This window comes from Pelophylax lessonae (genome assembly GCF_965119305.1).
Source record: "Pelophylax lessonae genome assembly, chromosome: 9".
In the NCBI taxonomy this organism is placed as follows: Eukaryota; Metazoa; Chordata; class Amphibia; order Anura; family Ranidae; genus Pelophylax; species Pelophylax lessonae.
In genome coordinates this window covers 3,902,404-3,923,679 of record NC_138776.1, presented here as the reverse complement: position 1 = coordinate 3,923,679, position 21,276 = coordinate 3,902,404, and the positions used below count along the sequence as shown (strand labels likewise).

General features: G+C 48.1%; 1 protein-coding gene across 2 annotated transcripts in view; it reads left to right on the top strand.

Moving 5' to 3' along the window:
* The window catches only part of CLSTN3 (calsyntenin 3), a 159,713-nt gene that overhangs the window by 102,271 nt on the left and 36,166 nt on the right, over positions 1 to 21,276 (top strand). For both annotated transcript variants that reach the window (XM_082267374.1, XM_082267375.1), the window contains exons 5-13: positions 2,254 to 2,462; positions 5,777 to 5,926; positions 8,524 to 8,709; positions 10,276 to 10,545; positions 13,579 to 13,691; positions 17,353 to 17,515; positions 19,226 to 19,276; positions 20,723 to 20,874; positions 21,125 to 21,273. In XM_082267374.1, coding sequence (XP_082123500.1) covers positions 2,254 to 2,462; positions 5,777 to 5,926; positions 8,524 to 8,709; positions 10,276 to 10,545; positions 13,579 to 13,691; positions 17,353 to 17,515; positions 19,226 to 19,276; positions 20,723 to 20,874; positions 21,125 to 21,273 — 1,443 coding nt within the window. The remainder of the gene's footprint in view (positions 1 to 2,253; positions 2,463 to 5,776; positions 5,927 to 8,523; positions 8,710 to 10,275; positions 10,546 to 13,578; positions 13,692 to 17,352; positions 17,516 to 19,225; positions 19,277 to 20,722; positions 20,875 to 21,124; positions 21,274 to 21,276) is intronic.

Below are 21,276 nucleotides of genomic sequence, written 5' to 3'. Positions count from 1 at the left end.
TGGGCCCTGGGATTACAGGATGGGATCCAGCGAGCCTTGAGGGTTTGGAGGGGCACGCAAGGGTAAGGTGTCACCCTTGGGTGCTGGTGGCGTTTTGTTGGTCTTTGCTGGCGGGGGAGGTGAACAGTTTAGGATAAGGGTATGGTTGGGACTCATCGTTGGTATGGGTCCCTATGGTGCATTCCATTTAATGTCAGTTTAAATGGAATTCAAAATGGTGGCACTGCGGGGAGTGGTTTGTCTCCGAGCCGGTGACGCGGCTGGAGGCCTATCAGGGCACAGGTCCCGCAGTGCAGGATTTGGAATTATTTGGAGGAGCCTCAAAGACCAACAGGCCTAATGACTGATTGTTTTATGTTTGTAAGGAATGTTTTTTCTCCTTATGTTAATTTTAAGGTAAAAGGGTTAATAAAATGGCTGCTGTGGCCAATTAACTCCAAGCACGGTGTGGTCTCAATTATTTAGGTAAAGGGAAAGGTTTATGGCATGGGGGTGGAGCCTTTGGCTTTAAGCAGCCTAAGAGTTTGGGGGTGACATCTATTCTACATTGGTCAAGAACAGGAAACTGAGGCTACAATGGGCACAGGATCACCAAAATTGGACAATAGAAGATTGGAAAAATATTGCCTGGTCTGATAAATCTCAATTTTAGCTGCGACATTCAGATGAGGGAGGGTCAGAATTTGGCGCATGGATCCATCCTGCCTTGTATCACCGGTTCAGGCTGGTGGTGGTGGTGTAATGGTGTGGTGGAGGAGGGGCAATAACGGTTCGGGCTGGTGGTGTAATGGTGTTGGGGGGGAGTGGTCCAGGCTGGTGGTGGCGGTGTAATGGTGTGGGGGGAGGAGGAGGGGGGTAATGGTTCAGGCTGGTGGTGGTGGTGTAATGGTGTTGGGGGGGGGGTAATGGTCCAGACTGGTGGTGGAGGTGTAATGGTGTGGGGGGAGGAGGGGGGGTAATGGTTCAGGCTGGTAGTGGTGGTGTAATGATGTGGGGGAGGAGGGGGAATAATGGTTCAGGCTGCTGGGGGTGGTGGTGGTGTAATGGTGTGGGGGGAGGAGGAGGGGGGTAATGGTTCAGGCTGGTGGTGGTGGTGTAATGGTGTTAATGGTCTAGGCTGGTGGTGGCGGTGTAATGTTGTGGGGGGAGGAGGAGGGGTAATGGTTCAGGCTGGTGGTGGTGTTGTAATGGTGTGGGAGAGGACGGGGGGGTAATGGTTCAGGCTGGTGGTGTAATGGTGTGGGAGAGGAGGGGGGGGGTAATGGTTCAGGTTGGTGGTGGTGGTGTAATGGTGTGGGGGGGTCTTGGCACACATTGGGCCCCTTAGTACTAATTGAGGATGGATTAAACGCCACGGCCTACCTGAGTATTTTTGATGACCATGTCCATCCCTTTATGACTACAGTGTCCCCATCTTCTGATGGCTCCTCCCAGCAGGATAATGCACCATGTCACAAAGCTCCAATCATCTCACCACTGGTTTCTTCACCATGACAATGAGGTCACCGTCCTCCAATGGCCTCCACACTCACCACATCTCATCCAATAGAGCTCCTTTGGGATGTGGTGGAACGGGAGATTGGCATCATGGATGTGCAGCCGACAAATCTGCAGCAACTGCGTGATGCCATCATGTCACTATGGAGCAAAATCTCTGAGGAACGTTTCCAACACCTTGTTGTATCTATGCCACCAAGAATGAAGGCAAAAGGGGGTCCAATCCATTACTAGCAATGTGTATCTAATAAAGTGGGCGGTGAGTGTATATGGTCTGGGCTCAGTTTCCTATGTGTAGCTGTGCAGTTCTTGGCTATTCCTGCTGCTGATTCCGGCCACTGATTCTGAATAGGAAGAACTGGTTTATTATAATCACCTGTTGAACTTTCCATGTTCTATTGAGAAAAGCTGCATTGTCAGCATCCCTTTAGAAGTGTTTAACCCTTGGGGAATCTCTCACCAAAACTGAAATTCCTATTGCAGGGGGTGCCTAAAATCTTGACCTGTAGCTTATTGCAGACTTCTGGAAATGGCAGTGAGCCAATCACACTGAAAAAGGAAATGGTACTCCGAGGGCCATTCTTTATATCAATGTTCAAGAACGTCCCTTTTGTTTAGGAAGTATGGAACCCCCTTTACGTTAATCTTGTCCTTGGTATACGGTGGCTCTTGTTTCACACCTTCCTGACTAATAATTAGATGAACTGCCATGGATATTTTTACCCGTTGAATCTCACACTCTCATGTCTGTTATAGAGCGACGGTACACGTCCGCGTGAACGACGTCAACGAGTTTGCCCCAGTCTTTGGAGAACGGGTGTTCCGGGCCTCTGTCACCGAGGGGCGTATGTACGAGCGTGTGTTGCGTGTGCAGGCGTGGGACCAGGACTGCTCCCCTCAATACAGCCAGGTCTGCTTCTACCAGATCCTCACCCCCAACGTGCCCTTCACCATTGACAATGACGGTAAGTTGTGCCAGGGATATGCTGTTTTGTCATGTTGTACAGATCCAAGCTTTACGTCTGATATTTTTTTCAAATTCGTATTCAATTCATTTTTCTCTTCTAGCGACAGTCGTTACACTACATGACCAAATGTAATTGGATAACTGTTCATTGGGTTGGGGGTGGTTCTAGTGAAGGGTACTGTTAACACTGTGCCATACAATGACATTTTAAATAATCGTGGACTACCAACCTTGTGGTAACAATTTGGATAACTCAACCCAAGTTATTAATCTGGTCAATGATATTGAGTGGAGGGATGGGTTCATAATGGCCACAGCGGACATGTTGTCCCTTTACACCATAATATCACATGAACATGGGTATGCAGCTGTCCAATATTATCTGGATAGGGAATCCTCCCTCCACCGATTCAGCGGAAATTTATCCTTGACCTGCTTGACTTCTCCATGAAGCACAATTTCTTTTGGTTTCAGGGAGTTTTTTATGTACAGAGTCGAGGGGTTGCAATGGGCGCAACATTTGCGTCCAGTATGGCCAATCTCTTTATGGCCAAGTGGGAGGAGGACGTCATCTATGCCAACAGGAGACCTGAATTGGTCCTCTGGAGGCGTTACATAGATGACGTCCTCCTCCTTTGGCACGGGATGCTGCATCATTGGATGAATATATGAGACAGCTCAACACAAATGATCGGGGTATTTTGTTGCAGCACGAGATGAGCAAAACTCAGATCCACTTCTTGGACCTCAACATTAAATTGATGGAGACAGACTAGTTACTAGTACCTTCTTCAAGGAGTCCGATCGTAACAGTTTCATCAGTACCAGGAGTTGTCACTATAGCCCTTGGTTGAATGCCAACCCTAAGAGCCAGTTTCTACGTTTGAAAATAAATTGTACTCTTAGGGAGGCTTTTTAAAGGAAGCTGATGTTCTTATATCCAGGTTCCTGGAAAAGGGTGATCCATTTGACTCTCTGAATAGAACCATCTTAGAGGTTAATGGTCGGAATAGATGTGAATTATTAACTTCACGGTACAAACCAGAGGCCCATGGTGCATCGACTTCTCCCACTCTCCCTCTTCCCGGCCTCCTCCTGACCTCCATTCCATGCTGAAGCTCGGCTCCAGGTACTCTCTACTCAGCAGCCGAATCCGGGTTCCCGACCTGGCCAGCGGAGGCTGATTGGGGGGAGCTGGGAAAGATGGGTCGGGGGAGGAGTGTCCCCAGTGGGGCATGGAACCGGCTTCTGCTCAGACACAGTTTAAAAAAAAAAAAGATATATGCAATATTTACATACCCAACACTGCTTGCTGATCACAACTGGAAATGATGTGAAATAAAAATATATATATATATATTATATACATACAACACTGCTGATGGATATTGTGCTATACAATGAGAGGAAAAAGTATTTGACCCCCCTGCTGATTTTGTACGTTTGCCCACTGACAAATAAATGATCAGTCTATAATTTTATTGGTCAGTTTTTTTTTTTTTTTAACCAGTGAGAGACAGAATAACAACAAAAATATCCAGAAAAACACATTTCAAAAGTTATAAATTGATTTGCATTTTAATGAGTGAAATAAGTATTGGACCCCTTAGTGGTTGGTGGAGAAACCCTTGTTGGCAATCACAGAGGTCAGACGTTTCTTGTAGTTGGCCACCAGGTTTGCACACATCTCAGGAGGGATTTTGTCCCACTCCTCTTTACAGATCCTCTCCAAGTCATTAAGGTTTCGAGGTTGATGTTTGGTAACTCGAACCTTCCGCTCCCTCCACATATTTTCTATGGGATTAGGGTCTGGAGACTGGCTAGACCACTCCAGGACCCAAATGTGCTTCTTCTTGAGCCACTCCATTGTTGCCTTGGTCATGTGTTTTGGGTCATTGTCATGCTGAAAGAACCATTTAGGACCCATTTTCAATGCCCTGGCTGAGGGAAGGAGGTCCTCACTCAAGATTTGATGGTACATGGCCCCATCCATCGTCCCTTTGATGCAGTGAAGTTGTCCTGTCCCCTTAGCAGAAAAACACCCCCAAAGCATAATGTTTCCTCCTCCATGTTTGCGGTGGGGGATGGTGTTCTTGGGGTCATAGGCAGCATTCCTCCTCCTCCTCCAAACTGGGAGTTGAGTTGATGCCAAAGAGCCCGATTTTGGCCTCACCTGACCACAACACTTTCACCCAGTTCTCCTCTGAATCATTCAGATGTTCATTAGCAAACATCAGACAGTCCTGTACATGTGATTTCCTGAGTAGGGGGACCTTGCGGGCGCTGCAGGATTTCAGTCCTTCATGGAGTAGTGTTTTACCAATTGTTTTCTTGGTGACGATGGTCCAAGCTGAGATCATTGAGAAGATTCTCCCGTGTAGTTCTGGGCTGATTCCTCACCGTTCTCATCATCATTGAACCTCCACGAGGTGAGATCTTCCCTGGAGCCCTAGACTGAGGGAGACTGACAGTTATTTTGTGTTTCTTCCATTTGCGAATAATCGCACAAACTGTTGTCACCCTCTCACCAAGTTGCTTGGCGATGGTCTTGTAGTCCATTCCAGCCTTGTGTAGGTCTACAATCTTCTCCCTGACATCCTTGGACAGCTCTTTGGTCTTGGCCATGGTGGAGAGATTGGAATCTGATTGATTGATTCTGTGGACAGGTGTCTTTTATACAGGTAACAAGCTGAGATTAGGAGCACTCCCTTTAAGAGTGCTCCTAATCTCAGTTTGTTATCTGTATAGGTAACGATACAGCTGATGGTTTTGTAGCCCATTCCAGCCTTGTGTAGGTCTACAATCTTGTCCTTGAAATCCTTGGACAGCTCTTTGGTCTTGGCCATGGTGGAGAGATTGGAATCTTATTGATTGATTGATTGCTTCTTTGGACAGGTGTCTTTTATACAGGTAACAAGCTGAGATTAGGAGCACTCCCTATAAGAGAGTCTACCTAATCTCAGCTCATTACCTGATAGAAGACACCTGGGAGGCAGAAATCTTGCTGATTGATAGGGGATCAAATACTTATTTCACTCATTAAACTGCAAATCAATGTACGACTTTTTTGAAATGCGTTTCCCTGGATATTTTTGTTGTTATTCTGTCTCTCACTGGTAAAATAAACCGACCAATAAAATTATAGACTGATCATTTCTTTGGCAGTGGGCAAACGTACAAAATCAGCAGGGGATCAAATACTTTTTTCCCTCACTGTAAGTGGTGGTGTGGTGATACAATGTTGAAGAAAGCTTTGTCTGGAGTTGGACCTTGATGTACGGTTGTATGTGTCCTCTTGAATTGTGTCGGTAGGTTATATAAAGAACACTCAGCCTCTGCAAGCCAATGGTGACCGGTTGATCAGATTCACGGTGACGGCGTATGACTGTGGCAAGAAACGGGCCGTGGAGGACGCAGAGGTGGAGATCCAGGTGAAGCCTATCTGCAAACCCAGCTGGAAAGGTAAACGCATGCGCAGCATCCGCTCATCCCTGAGCACCTTGTGTCATCAGACCGCCTTCTCAGCATAAGCTAGCTACATATGTATGTTCCTTAAAGTGGCTGTAAACCCTCCATAATCCCCAGTGCAGTGACTATCCTCAGGTGATACACAGAGATGAGACAAATCCTCATACATAAGTTGTACCTGTTTATCTGCAGTCTTCTCTTCAGGAGGAGACTCATGCAGATAGCAGAGGAAGGGGCGGGGGAGGAGACTCATGCAGATGGCAGAGGAAGGGACAGGGGGGGGGGGAGACTCATGCAGATAGCAGAGGAAGGGGCGGGGGAGGAGACTCATGCAGATGGCAGAGGAAGGGGCAGGGGGGAGGAGGAGACTCATGCAGACAGCAGAGGAAGGGGTGGGGGGAGGAGACTCATGCAGATAGCAGAGGGAGGGGTGGGGGGAGGAGACTCATGCAGATAGCAGAGGAAGGGGCGGGGGAGGAGACTCATGCAAATAGCAGAGGAAGGGGTGGGGGGAGGAGACTCATGCAGATAGCAGAGGAAGGGGCGGGGGGAGGAGACTCATGCAGAGGAAGGGGCGGGGGGAGGAGGAGACTCATGCAGATAGCAGAGGAAGTGGCAGGGGGGAGGAGGAGACTCATGCAGATAGCAGAGGAAGGGGCGGGGGGAGGAGACTCATGCAGAGGAAGGGGCGGGGGAGGAGGAGACTCATGCAGATAGCAGAGGAAGGGGCGGGGGGGAGGAGACTCATGCAGATAGCAGAGGAAGGGGCGGGGGGAGGAGACTCATGCAGAGGAAGGGGCGGGGGAGGAGGAGACTCATGCAGATAGCAGAGGAAGGGGCGGGGGGAGGAGACTCATGCAGATGGCAGAGGAAGGGACGGGGGGGGAGACTCATGCAGATGGCAGAGGAAGGGACGGGGGGGGGAGACTCATGCAGATAGCAGAGGAAGGGGCGGGGGGAGGAGACTCATGCAGAGGAAGGGGCGGGGGAGGAGGAGACTCATGCAGATAGCAGAGGAAGGGGCGGGGGGGAGGAGACTCATGCAGATAGCAGAGGAAGGGGCGGGGGGAGGAGACTCATGCAGAGGAAGGGGCGGGGGAGGAGGAGACTCATGCAGATAGCAGAGGAAGGGGCGGGGGGAGGAGACTCATGCAAATAGCAGAGGAAGGGGCGGGGGGAGGAGACTCATGCAGATAGCAGAGGAAGGGGCGGGGGGAGGAGACTCATGCAGAGGAAGGGGCGGGGGGAGGAGGAGACTCATGCAGATGGCAGAGGAAGGAGCCAGTAGACAGAAATGACACTTAGTGCTCTGGACTGAGACAAGTACACATATAGAGGGATGTGCTTTTTTCTGATTTCATTTCTGAGGTTTACAACCACTGTAATTAGACAATTTGGAATGATGCAGTGTATGTAAACCCTAAAAATGAGCAGCAGCCCTGCCTACATGTCCCCTCCTATGAACCCCTCACCCCCTATCTAATGTCAAAGCGAGGGTAAGGTGTTCTGTAGTCCTGTCCGGAAGTTACAAAGTTGCTCCTTAATACAGTACAGTGAGTGAGCGTTGTCACCCCAGGACAGGAAGTTTATTGCTGACAGGGTCACCAGGTCACAGAATAGGAAGAAAACGAATGCAGCCACCACATCTAATGACTGGGCTGGCGGCTTTATATTACATTTTTGTTCTTGGGTTTAGATACATTTTGAAGCACTGTTAGCTTAACTCCCAACTATCTGAGATGAGAATGAGTCTGTGTACAGTGTGTTTGCTCTGACGGTGCGCACTCTGACGGTGTGCACTATGACAGTGTGCGCTCTGACGGTGTGCGCTCTGACGGCACGCGCTCTGACGGTGTGCGCTCTGACGGTGTGCGCTCTGACGGTGTGCGCTCTGACGGTGTGCGCTCTGACGGTGTGCGCTCTGACGGTGCGCGCTCTGACGGTGCGCTCTCTGACGGTCCGCGCTCTGACGGTGCGCGCTCTGATGGTGTGCACTATGACAGTGTGTGCTCTGAGAGTGTGCACTATGACGGTGCGCGTTCTGACGGTGTGCGTTCTGACGGTGTGCACTATGACGGTGTGTGCTCTGAGGGTGTGCGCTCTGAGGGTGTGCACTATGACGGTGTGCACTCTGATGGTGTGCGTTCTGACGGCGTGCGCTCTGAGGGTGTGCACTATGACGGTGTGCGCTCTTAAGGGTGTGCACTATGACGGACGGTGTGCGTTCTGACGGCGTGCGATCTGATGGTGTGCGTTCTGACGGCGTGCGCTCTGAGGGTGTGCACTATTGCAGCGTGCACTCTGAGGGTGATTGCTCTGACGGTGTGCATTATGACAGTGTATGCATTTTATTTGTGCATAGTATCTGTGCACTGACAGTGTGTATTCTCTCAGTGTATGCTCTCTCTATGTGTGCGGTGCCTGGGCTCTTCCAATCCTTGCTCTGTCACTGTGTGCTTCTTTCTATGCATTGTCTACACTTTGACTGTCTATCTACCACCAATGTTGGGGAGATGAGGCTTCATCTATCGCACCCTTACTTCCACTGTGTGCATATAGATATGTGACAGCTCTGCTCTCTTCCCCACCAGGCTGGAACAAACGCATTGAGTATGTACCTGGCACAGGCAGCCTGGCGTTATTTCCCAGCATTCACCTGGAGACCTGCGAGGAGCCCATATGGAACATTCAGGCCACTGTGGAGATCCAAACCAGTCACATCGCCAAGGGCTGCGATCGGGACAATTACTCCGAGAAGTCCTTACGCAAGCTGTGCGGTACGTCCGTAATATAATAGCGGTAAATGGCGAGAATAGCTAGAAGTATCTAGATGACCAGGATAACCAGTAACTAGATAACTTGGATAACCAGTAGCTAGATAACCAGGATACCCAGTAACTTGATAACTGTGATAACCCGTAGCTAGAAAAACAGGATAATCAGTAACTAGATAACCAGGATAACCAGTAGCTAGATAACCAGTAGCTAGATAACTAGGATAACCAGTAGCTAGATAACCAGGATATCAGTAACTAGATAGCAAGATAACCAGTAGTAGATAACCAGGATAACTAGATAACTAGGATAACCAGTAGCTACATACCCGTAGCTAGATACCCTGGATAACCAGGATAACCAGTAGCTAGATAACTTGGATAACCAGCAGCTAGATAACCAGGATACCCAGTAACTTGATAACTGGGATAACCCGTAGCTAGAAAAACAGGATAATCAGTAACTAGATAACCAGGATAACCAGTAGCTAGATAACCAGTAGCTAGATAACCAGGATAACCAGTAGCTAGATAACTGGGATAACCAGTAGCTAGATAAACAGGATAACCAGTAACTAGATAACCAGGATAACCAGTAGCTAGATAACCAGTAGCTAGATAACTAGTATAACCAGTAGCTAGATACCCATAGCTAGATACCCTGGATAACCAGTAGCTGGATAACCAGGATGACCAGTAGCTAGATAACTTGGATAACCAGCAGCTAGATAACCAGGATAACCAGTAGCTAGATAACCAGGATAACCAGTAACTAGATAACCAGGATAATCAGTAGCTAGATAACTAGTATATCCAGTAGCTAGATAACCAGGATAACAAGTAACTAGATACCTAGGATAACCAGTAGCTAGATAACTAGGATAACCAGTAACTAGATAGCAAGATAACCAGTAGTAGATAACCAGGATAACTAGATAACTAGGATAACCAGTAGCTAGATACCCGTAGCTAGATACCCTGGATAACCAGTAGCTGGATAACCAGGATTACCAGTAGCTAGATAACTTGGATAACCAGCAGCTAGATAACCAGGATAACCAGTAACTAGATAACCCGGATAACCAGTAGCTAGATAACCAGGATAACCAGTAACTAGATAGCAAGATAACCAGTAGCTAGATAACCAGGATAACTAGGATAACCATTAGCTAGATACCCGTAGCTAGATAACTTGGTTAACAAGTAGCTGTATAACCAGGATAACCAGTAGCTAGATAACTTGGATAACCAGCAGCTAGATAATCAGGATAACTAGATAACTAGGACAACCAGTAGCTAGATAACCAGTAGCTAGATAACCAGAATAACCAGTAGCTACATAACCAGTAGCTAGATAACCAGGATAAGCAGTAGCTAGATAACCAGGATAACCAGTAGCTAGATAACCAGGATAACCAGTAGCTGGATAACTAGGATAACCATTAGCTGGATAACCAGGATAACCAGTAAAGAGAACAGATGACGCCAGCTATGGATCCAGTTCTCCATGACATATTATAAAGTCCTCACTTCTGTGCAGACACTGAAATCTTCCTCATTTATTTCTAGGAGCTGCCGCCGGAGATGTTGATTTGCTCCCTCCCCCCAGCCCTTTGTACAACTGGACACACAGCCTCCCCATACAGGACACCCAGGACAGCAGCCCGGTCTACTGGTTTAATGGATCCCAGTCAGTGGAAGTTCCTCCTGGGCGGTTACCTGCAGGGGGCGGAGCAGCTGATCATCTGACTCTTTCCTTTTGGCTGAAACATGCGGGAGGAAGTGGAGGGAAGGCAGGAAAGGAAGAGGAAGTGTTGTTGTGTAACACCGTACAAAATGGTGAGAACAAAGGGGTGTGCTAAGGGGCAGGGGGGGGGGGTTATTGTAAAGATTTGTATTCTTTTTATTTTTAAGTTTTGTGTGGTTTTAAACCGATTAACTTCACATTTAACGTCTTTCTGAACATTTATTTAATGACAAAGAGCTTCCAGAGCACTATGGGTTATCTAAAGAGACAAGACAGCAAAAGTTCCCCACAAGATAAATGACCGGTGCCGCTCAAGGCTCCGCCAGCTCCTCTTGCATGACGGACCGCTAGGAGTGCCGACAGGGACAGAGCTCGTCCCAGCTCAACACATCCAGTAGGGAAAGGAAGTCCTAAAAGTCGCACATCACAGCAAAAACACAACAAGCACGGTTCTGTTTTCTCTTAGCCAGTAGGTGGAGCTCTGGACTCCTTTACGTGTGTTTAGCCATTCTGTATTAAAAAATGCAACTGTTTACAGACTGCAATAGCTCAGGCCAAAATGTAAACACACAAAGGAATGATAACAGTAACACATTACTTATCAGAGGTTTCAGTTTGATAAATCCAGCCAAAAGATGGGAAACTCCTGCTGTAGGGAAAGGAAGTCCTAAAAGTCGCACATCACAGCAAAACCTTATGAGGAGGTACAGTGGGTACGGAAAGTATTCAGACCCCCTTAAATTTTTCACTCTTTGTTATATTGCAGCCATTTGCTAAAATCATTTAAGTTCATTCTTCTTCCTCATGAATGTGCACATAGCACCCCATACTGACAGAAAAACACAGAATTGTTGACATTGTTGCAGATTTATTAAAAAAGAAAAACTGAAATATCACATGGTCCTAAGTATTCAGACCCTTTGCTGTGACACTCATATATTTAACTCAGGTGCTTTCCATTTCTTCTGCTCATCCTTGAGATGGTTCTACACCTTCATTTGAGTCCAGCTGTGTTTGATTATACTGATTGGACTTGATTAGGAAAGCCACACACCTGTCTATATAAGACCTTCCAGATCACAATGCATGTCAGAGCAAATGAGAATCGTGAGGTCAAAGGAACTGCCTGAAGAGCTCAGAGACAGAATTGTGGCAAGGCACAGATCTGGCCAAGGTTACAAAAAGATTTCTGCTGCACTTAAGGTTCCTAAGAGCACAGTGGCCTCCATAATCCTCAAATGGAAGACGTTTGGGACGACCAGAACCCTTCCTAGAGCTGGCCGTCCGGCCAAACTGAGCTATCGGGGGAGAAGAGCCTTGGTGAGAGAGGTAAAGAAGAACCCAAAGATCACTGTGGCTGAGCTCCAGAGATGCAGTCAGGAGATGGGAGAAAGTTGTAGAAAGTCAACCATCACTGCAGCCCTCCACCAGTCGGGGCTTTATGGCAGAGTAAGACTCTCCTCAGTGTAAGACACATGAAAGCCCGCATGGAGTTTGCTAAAAAACACCTGAAGGACTCCAAGATGGTGAGAAATAAGATTCCCTGGTCTGATGAGACCAAAATAGAACTTTTTGGCCTTAATTCTAAGCGGTATGTGTGGAGAAAACCAGGCACTGCTCATCACCTGTCCAATACAGTCCCAACAGTGAAGCATGGTGGTGGCAGCATCATGCTGTGGGGGTGTTTTTCAGCTGCAGGGACAGGACGACTGGTTGCAATCGAGGGAAAGATGAATGCGGCCAAGTACAGGGATATCCTGGACAAAAACCTTCTCCAGAGTGCTCTGGACCTCAGACTGGGCCGAAGGTTTACCTTCCAACAAGACAATGACCCTAAGCACACAGCTAAAATAACGAAGGAGTGGCTTCACAACAACTCCGTGACTGTTCTTGAATGGCCCAGCCAGAGCCCTGACTTAAACCCAATTGAGCATCTCTGGAGAGACCTAAAAATGGCTGTCCACCAACGTTTACCATCCAACCTGACAGAACTGGAGAGGATCTGCAAGGAGGAATGGCAGAGGATCCCCAAATCCAGGTGTGAAAGACTTGTTGCATCTTTCCCAAAAAGACTCCTGGCTGTATTAGATCAAAAGGGGGCTTCTACTAAATACTGAGCAAAGGGTCTGAATACTTAGGACCATGTGATATTTCAGTTTTTCTTTTTTAATAAATCTGCAACAATGTCAACAATTCTGTGTTTTTCTGTCAGTATGGGGTGCTATGTGTACATTCATGAGGAAGAAGAATGAACTTAAATGATTTTAGCAAATGGCTGCAATATAACAAAGAGTGAAAAATTTAAGGGGGTCTGAATACTTTCCGTACCCACTGTATATGACAGCCTCAGCCCAGGCTCCAACCAGGCCACGCCCCCCCCAACACATCTCGCTCCGCCCCCGGGAACCTAATCATGGGTAACCAATGATTAGGCTCCAGGGGTAGAGTGAAACGCGTCAGGCGTGGCCTTGTTGGAGCCGGCTGAGGCTGTCATTTACTTCCATACAGGGTTTTGCTGTGATATGCGACTTTTAGGATCTCCTTTTCCTACAGCAGGAGTTTCCCATCTTTTGGCTGGATTTATCAAACTGAAACCTCTGATAAGTAATGTGTTACTGTTATCATTCCTTTGTGTGTTTAAATTTTTGCCTGAGCTATTGTAGTCTGTAAACAGTTGAATTTATTGTATGGAATGGCTAAACACAAGTAAAGGAGCCCAGAGCTCCACCTACTGGCTAAGAAAAATATACATTGTGCTTGTATTAAATATTTCATATATACTTAGAAAAATATTATATTTTTAGTCCTTATATTAATAAATAAATATGGGAAAGAAAGTATGTACAACACTGCTATACATTGGGGGGGGGGGGGAGTGTAGTGTGAAATGGAGAATGCTGGAAGATGATTGGCTGATTTGAATAACACCGATGTTTTCCCCTAGTTGTTATATTGTATACAGTATATGAAACCAATGCAGTGTAGGGGGTGTGGTCTGGTGGATGGGATCCAAGTTTGAACCTTCAGGTTCCAGCAACTAACACGGCATTGTGTGCAGAAGTATCATTTTGTTTCTTTCTTCTTATAACCTCAACTTTGTGTTCTGCAACCCTTCCCGTGAAAAGACGGCAGCTTCTCACATTACACTCTGGCGGTTCATGGATGTCGAATCTCCTTCCTTTACTGGTCCTTACTGGACAGCGCTCGTCCCGTCAAGTTCCTCTGGAAACTAGAACAGGTAATTACATGAGACCCACCATACTGGGAGGGTACAGAAGGACACAGCAAGGTGACATTGCAAAAAAAACACTGTCTCTTTCCTCTGCACAGTCCTGATCTTATTTTCCTCTTTCTCCCATCCTCCTTTGCAGATTTGTTCCTGTTTTTTTCGCTTACCCCTCATTCCTTCCAAACTTTCCTGCCCTTCCTCTCCTCTGTGATCTTCTGTATTATTCTCTCCTATGTGATCTTCTTTTCTGTTCTCTCCTTTGCGCTCTTCTGTCCTCTCCTCTCCTCTGTGATATGCTATCCTATCCTCTGTGCCCTCCTGTCCTCTCCTCTCCTTTGTGCTCTCCTGTCCTCTCCTTTCCTCTGTGCTCTCCTGCCATTTCATTTCCTCTGGGCTCTCCTGTCCTCTCCCTTCCACTGTGCACTCTGGTCCTCTCCTCACTTCTTTGCTCTTCTGTCCTCTCCTTTCCTCTGTGCACTCCTGTCCTCTCCTTTCCTCTGTGATCTGCTATCCTCTGTGCTTTCCTGTCCTCTCCTCTCCTTTGTGCTCTCCTGTCCTCTACTTTCCCCTCCTTTCCTCTGTGATCTGCTATCCTTTCCTCTGTGCTCCCCTGTCCTTTCCCTTCCACTGTGCACTCCTGTCCTCTCCTCTCTTCTTTGCTATCCTGTCCTCTCCTTTCCTCTGTGCTCTCCTGTCCTCTCCTCTTCTTTGTGCTCTCCTGTCCTCTCCTCTTCTTTGTGCTCTCCTGTCCTCTACTTTCGCCTCCTTTCCTCTGTGCTCTCCTGTCCTCTCCTTTCCTCTGTGCTCTCCTGTCCTCTCCTCTTCTTTGTGCTCTCCTGTCCTCTACTTTCGCCTCCTTTCCTCTGTGCTCTCCTGTCCTCTCCTCTTCTTTGTGCTCTCCTGTCCTCTCCTTTTCTCTGTAATCTGCTGTCCTATCCTCTGTGCACTCCTGTCCTCTCCTTTCCTCTGTGCTCTCCTGCCCTCTCCTCTGTGTTCTCCTGTCTTCCTGTCCTCCTCATTTCTTGCCCTCTCCTCTGCCCTTCTTCATGCTCTCTTGTTGTGTCCTCTTTTCTATCTTGTTCTTTCCTCTGTGCTCTTCTAACCCCTTCTCAATGCTTTTCTCTCCCCTGTGTTCTCCTGTCCTATCATGTTCTCTGTGCTCTCCTCTCCCCTTCTTTGTGCTCCCCTACCCTGTCCTCTTTTCTATCCTTTCCTTTGCTCTCCCTCAATGCCTTCTCCCTCCTCTCTGTATTCTCCTGTTCTGTCTCCCCCCCCCCCCCCCCACTCCTCTCCTCACATACCTGACTGTGGAGCCTGAGATTATGAGAGTAGCCTCATGCACAATTCCCGCCCAACCCCCCCTTATAGTGGAGACTGGGACTGTTAGGGCAGTGGAAGGGCGAGGGTGCCTGGAAGCTTTAGGAGTGGGCTATAGCTTGGAGACACAGGAGTCCTTCCAGTGGTGGTGTGGAGTCCGGTCACAAGCCTTGTCCAGTGGGAGCCAGGCAGATAGGTGAAGGATCAGGTTCAAGGTGGTGAACAGGTAGAAGTCAATAACGTGCTGGCACGGGGCCGATTCTGGGCGGGTGCACCACACCCAGGTGCTGCGAGCAGAGGCAGAGGGGGGCACCGAAGCCAGTAGCATACCAATGGGGGGGGTGCGGTCCGCCCTGGGTGCCACACATTGTGGGGGGGTGTCAGGCCAACATCGCCGACTGTGACAGCTTTGAAGTGAATTGCCGGGCACCTGCAGACAGTCACACAAACTCTCTCCTCCTGGATTGGCTCCTTTGATGGACAGCACACTGGTCCACAGCCGAGACATGTGATGTCTATCATAGGAGCCGATTCAGGAGGTGGGACATTGTGTGGCAGTGAACGTCGGGTGATTCAATAATAGCTGTCAAAGCGGGCAATCCCTGCTCTGTGTGATGATCCGGTCGGCTCTCCTCTTTCTCTCTTCTCTCTAAACCCCTGCACTGGTGAGGCTGCATTGATGGGCACTGGTGAGGCTGCATTGATGGGCACTGGTGAGTCTACATTGATGGGCACTGGTCAGACTGCATTAATGGGCACTGATCAGGCTGCATTGATGAGCATTGGTGAGGCTGCATTTATGGGTACTGATGAGGCTGCGCTGATGGGTACCAGTGAGGCTGCATTGATGGGCACTGATAAGTCTGTGCTGTTGGGCACTAATGAGGCTGTGCCATTGGGCACTAATGAGGCTGTGCCATTGGGCACTGATGAGGCTGTGCTGATGGGCACTGATGAGGCTGTGCTTATGGGCACTGGTGAAGCAGTGCTGATGGGCACTGGTGAGGCTGCGCTGATGGGAACTGGTGAGGCTGCATTGATGGGCACTAATCAGGCTGCATGATGGTCACTGGTGAGGCTGCATTGATGGGCACTGATGAGACTTCATTGATGGTCACTGGTCAGGCTGCATTGATGGGCACTGATCAGGCTGCATTGATGGGCACTGGTGAGGCTGCATTGATGGGCACTGATGAGGCTGCGCTCATGGACACTGGTGAGGCTACGCTCATGGGCATTAGTGAGGCTGCATTGATGGGCACTGATGAGACTGTGCTGGTGAGCACTGATGAGGCTGTGCTGATGGGCACTGGTGAGGCTGCATTGATGGGCACTGGTGAGACTTAATTGACGGGCACTGATCAGGCTGCACTGATGAGGCTGCATTGATGGGCAATGATCAGGCTGCAATGATGGGCACTGGTGAGGCTGCATTGATGGGCACTGATTAGGCTGCATTGATGGGCACTGGTGAGGCTGCGTTGATGGGCACTGATGGGGCTGGGCTGATGGGCACTAGTGAGGCTGCGCTCATGGGCACTGATAAGGCTACATTGATGGGCACTTGTGAGGCTGCGCTGATGGGCACTGATCAGGCTGCATTGATGGGCACTGGTGAGGCTGTGCTGATCGGCACTGGCGAGGCTGTTTTGATGGACACTGGTGAGGCTTCATTGATTGGCATGAAACATGTATAAGGGGGAGGAGTTAGTAAGATAACCTCACCCATGTGGGGGTGCCAGAAATTTTTCTGTACCCAGGCATCTGTGACCCTAGGATCAGCCCTGTGCTGGCGGTGGGGTAGCAAACTAGGAAGCGAAGACTTAGTAAAAAATCCAAGCCAGGTCAGTAGCATAAGCGAGAAGCAGATATAGCAGGCAGGGGTGATCCAAGAGAGGTGTCAGACGTAGCCGGGTCAGGAACAAGGTTAGAAGACATGGATTAGAATCGGGACCACAGGAACGTAAGCAGAAGACAATCCAGCACTGAAGCCATGCAGACTCTCAGGTTATTTTAATAGGCTGCTGGGCACCAGAATCTGTGGATGCGTGTACACGCCTACATGTACGCCTACGTGCCCGCACGTATGCACCAATGCGCGTTTGCGTGCGTATTTTAGTCCTTGCTCGTCTTGGGCTTCTATGCTCGTGAATCTGCACATGCACATAAAAATGAGCATCTGCTGAATGGGAATAAGCACCTGCTGAATGAGATCCCTGACACCTCTGTATGGTTCTGGCCTGTCCTCCATGCTCTCTCCTCCTCTTTGCTTTCCTGTTTTTCTGTCTTTCCTCTCTTCTGTGCTCTCTTGTCTTTTATTTTTTGACTTGTGCCCCTTTTTTTTCCTTATCAGGTGTGCGATGTAGAGTGGCATCATTATGCTCTGAGCCTTGAATTCCCAACCGTCTCTCTCTATGTGGATGGAGTGACGTATGATCCGGCACTTATTCATGATAATGGAGCCCTCACTCCTCCCAAACGTCAGGCCAGGCTCATGATTGGGGGCTGCTGGACAGGTGAGGACCCACTAAAAACCAATGAAAGTTTGTGAGAATTGAGGTTGCAGAGGTCAAATGTATTGCTAGATTTCTCAAGGTCTGTAGTATTGACCTATTCTAATGCCACTACAGTTCCTATACTGAATGTAAGGGCTGTGCTCTGGAGTCTGGTAGGCATGGGATACTTTTCTGTAGATGGGTGAACTGGGAGAAAATACACCAAGGTGTAGTAAAGTAAATAACAGACTGGACAATCAGTTGTGCAGACTCTTACAGTGTATGAAGCACGCCTATAGGTGTGTGCACGGGGTGTGCCTGGGCACACCCTAATTACTACATGCGGTACCAATTCCCAGTACTGCCTGGGCTTTCCCCCGTGTTGCTCCCCACCCCGGAGTGCTGCTGGCTACCCGCCTCTGCCCCCAGCTGCTGCTGGGGATGTTTCAGGATGGAGAGTGGGGAAAGGGAGTAATAAATAGGTCATTTACCGGCACCTCCCTTTTATAAATGAACACTCACTCTGGTCATTTATAACTGAACCATACTAAACTGTGGTGACTATGCTTCAGTTTGTGAATGAACAGGAAGACGCTTAGCATAGAGCACTTCCCATTCATTCACTGACCCCCATGCAGCTCAGGCTGCAGAGAATTGTGTGTGTGTTTGAGTTTTGTGGTGCACACCCTAATGCAGTGATGGCGAACCTTGGCACCACAGATGTTTTGGAACTACATTTCCCATGATGCTCATGCACTCTGCAGTGTAGTTGAGCATCATGGGAAATGTAGTTCCAAAACATCTGGGGTGCCAAGGTTCGCCATCACTGACCTAATGCAATGGGCTGCGCACACCTATGAGCACGTCCCAAAGACCCCCTTCATTGATATGAAGAATTTTTGGACATGCAGTTTGGCCATATCTCATGTAATATGAATAAGTGCTTAGAAAATTAATAAAATGTTATTTTCATAATATTGAATTCCCTATTCATTTATAAAAGAATGAAAAATATCAAAATATAAAACCAGGTGCTGTCTACCCATCCCATTTAGACACCTAAATTGTATTGAGTTGAATCAATGTATCAATCCACTACACTGGGTTGAATCAATGTTTTAATACAATTGTATCTGTATATTATTTGTTTAAAACATGTTTTAATAAGAGGATAACTTTCTTTTGTTTTAATAAGACAGATTTTCACTCAATAGAAACTGTTGAGAAGTGGTCAGGGTCAGGTTTCATCCTATTGCAGAGAGACTTTAGAGCAGCTGAGGGAGGAACGTACGACTCAAGCTAAATACTGTACACAAGACTTTTATTTGCACTAACAGTTACATTTGGGAATGTTATATAGCAGAAAGTAAAAAAAATATATATTTTATTTCATAATTGTCGCTAATTTTCTCTAGAACAGCCTTTTTCAACCTTTTCAACACAGAGGAACCCTTGTCTCAGGGAACCCCTGCTAATAATGACTATATCTACAACTCATGATACATGATGGTCAATGGGAAGAATGGGCCTTACACCTATGGTCATTGGGAAGAATTACCCCCTTACAGATAGATAAAGAGATCAATGGTGTCAGTGGGAACTTACCCGAGGGGCAGAATTTGCTCATTGCAGAAGGAAGCCCTAGAGAGAGGAGAAGATTAAAATAGATTTAAATTTATGAAAAAATGGTAAAATGTTAAAACAACATAAAATATATTTTATTTTTAACAGATGAGAAGTTTTTGGTGAGAGTGAATGACAATGAAGTTTCAAGAGCCCCAGGTACGTTGTTCCTATTCTGTCTGTTGTATATACAGTATAATATACTCTCCTCTCCCCTCTCATGTCCGGTCCTCTCCTCACCTCTCTCTTGTCCTCTCCTGCACTCTCCTCTCCTACCTCTGTGTTATCCTGTCCTCTCCTCTGCACTCTACTCTCTTCTCTGATGTGCTCTCTTGTATTTTCTCTGTGCTCTCTTCTTCATTGTCCTCACCTATCCTCTGTGCTCTCCTGTTCTCACCTCTCCTCTGTGCTCTCTTGTTTTCTCCTCTACTCTATGCTCTCCTGTCTTCTCCTCACCCCGTGCTCTCCTGTCTTCTCCTCGCCTCTGTGCTCTCCTGTCTTCTCCTCGCCTCTGTGCTCTCCTGTCTTATCCTCGTCTCTGTGCTCTCCTGTCTTCTCCGCTCCTCTGTGCTCTCCTGTCTTCTATGTTCCTCTGTGCTCTCCAGTACTCTCCTCACCTCTGTGCTCTCCTGTCTTCTCCTCACTTCTGTGCTCTACTGTCTTCTCTTCACTTCGATGTTCTCCTGTCTTCTCCTCGCCTCTGTGCTCTCTTGTCTTCTCCTCGCTTCTGTGCTCTCCTGTCTTTTCCTCGCCTCTGTGCTCTCCTGTTATCCCCTCCCCTCTGTGCTCTCCTGTCTTCCCCTCACCTCTGTGCTCTCCTGTCGTCTCTGCTCCTCTGTGTTCTCCTGTCTTTTCCTTGCCTCTGTGCTCTCCTGTCTTCTCCGCTCTTCTGTGATCTCCTGTCTTCTCCTCACCTCTGTGCTCTCCTGTCTTTTCCTTGCCTCTGTGCTCTCCTGTCTCCTCCGCTCTTCTGTGATCTCCTGTCTTCTCCTCACCTCTGTGCTCTCCTGTCTTTTCCTCGCCTCTGTGCTCTCCTGTCTTCTCCTCGCCTCTGTGCTCTCCTGTCTTCTCCTCACCTCTGTGCTCTCCTGTCTTCTCCGCTCCTCTGTGCTCTCCTGTCTTCTCCTCACCTCTGGGCTCTCTTGTCCTCTTTTCCCTTGCATTCTTCTATCCTCTCCTCTCCTCTGTGTTCTCCTCTCCTCTTCTCATCTCTCCTCTCTTTGCCTCTCCTTTCCACTCCTCTGTGCTCTCCTCTCCCCCCTCTGTGCTTCCATGTTCTCTCCTGTCCCCTCCTGTTCTCTTCTCTCTGCTGTCTTGTTCCCTCCTTATCTCTCCTTTAATTAACCCCCCCCCCCCCACTCTTCTCTCTCCTCTCTGTCCTCTACTCTCCTCTCCTCTGGGCTCACCTCTCCTTTCTCTGTGCTCTTTTCTCCTCTCCTCTTGCCCTTTTCTTTGTTCTCTTCTGTGCTCTCCTGTCCTCTTCTCTCCTCTTTGCTCTCTTCTTCTCTGTGCTCTCCTCTTCTTTCTGCTTTCCTGTCCTCTCCCCTTCTCTCATCTTTGCTATCCTGGTAAACTGCTCATTTTAAACCTTTGCTGTCGTTCCAGGTACTTCTGTTGGCCGATTCCTGCGTGGTTATATTTCTGGCCTGTCCCTTCGGTTGGGTCCAGTGGATTCTCGGGAAGTGATAGAATGTCTCTTCTCCTGTAAGGAGGGTCTGCAGTACACCGACTTTGACAGTCTTGGTAAAGGAATGAAGGTAACAGAATTGTGAGATTGTCAGTAACACGTTGGTGTGCCAGAACTTTAAATCACCATATGTCCTCTTCCTTGGTTAACATTTCATTTAAAGTCAACTATCAGTCCCTCTGTACTGTCGAGGACTTTGAATAGCAGGATGCTGCTTACTTGCCACTTAGGGTTCTCTTGCCATTTTCGGCACCTTTTGTCTTGGAGTGCCTCTGAGCTGCATATGTTGATTGTGTGACATCTTTGACCTTTGCTCTCAGGTTCATGTGAACCCCGCTCAGTCCCAGCTGTCCTTGGAAGGGGATGACGCTGCCTCCTTCAGCCGAGCTCTGCAGCACGTTGAATATCTCAACTCTCTACAGTTTCCAACACCAGGCGTTCGACCCCTTAAACTGAAGACTTCCGTGAGGTG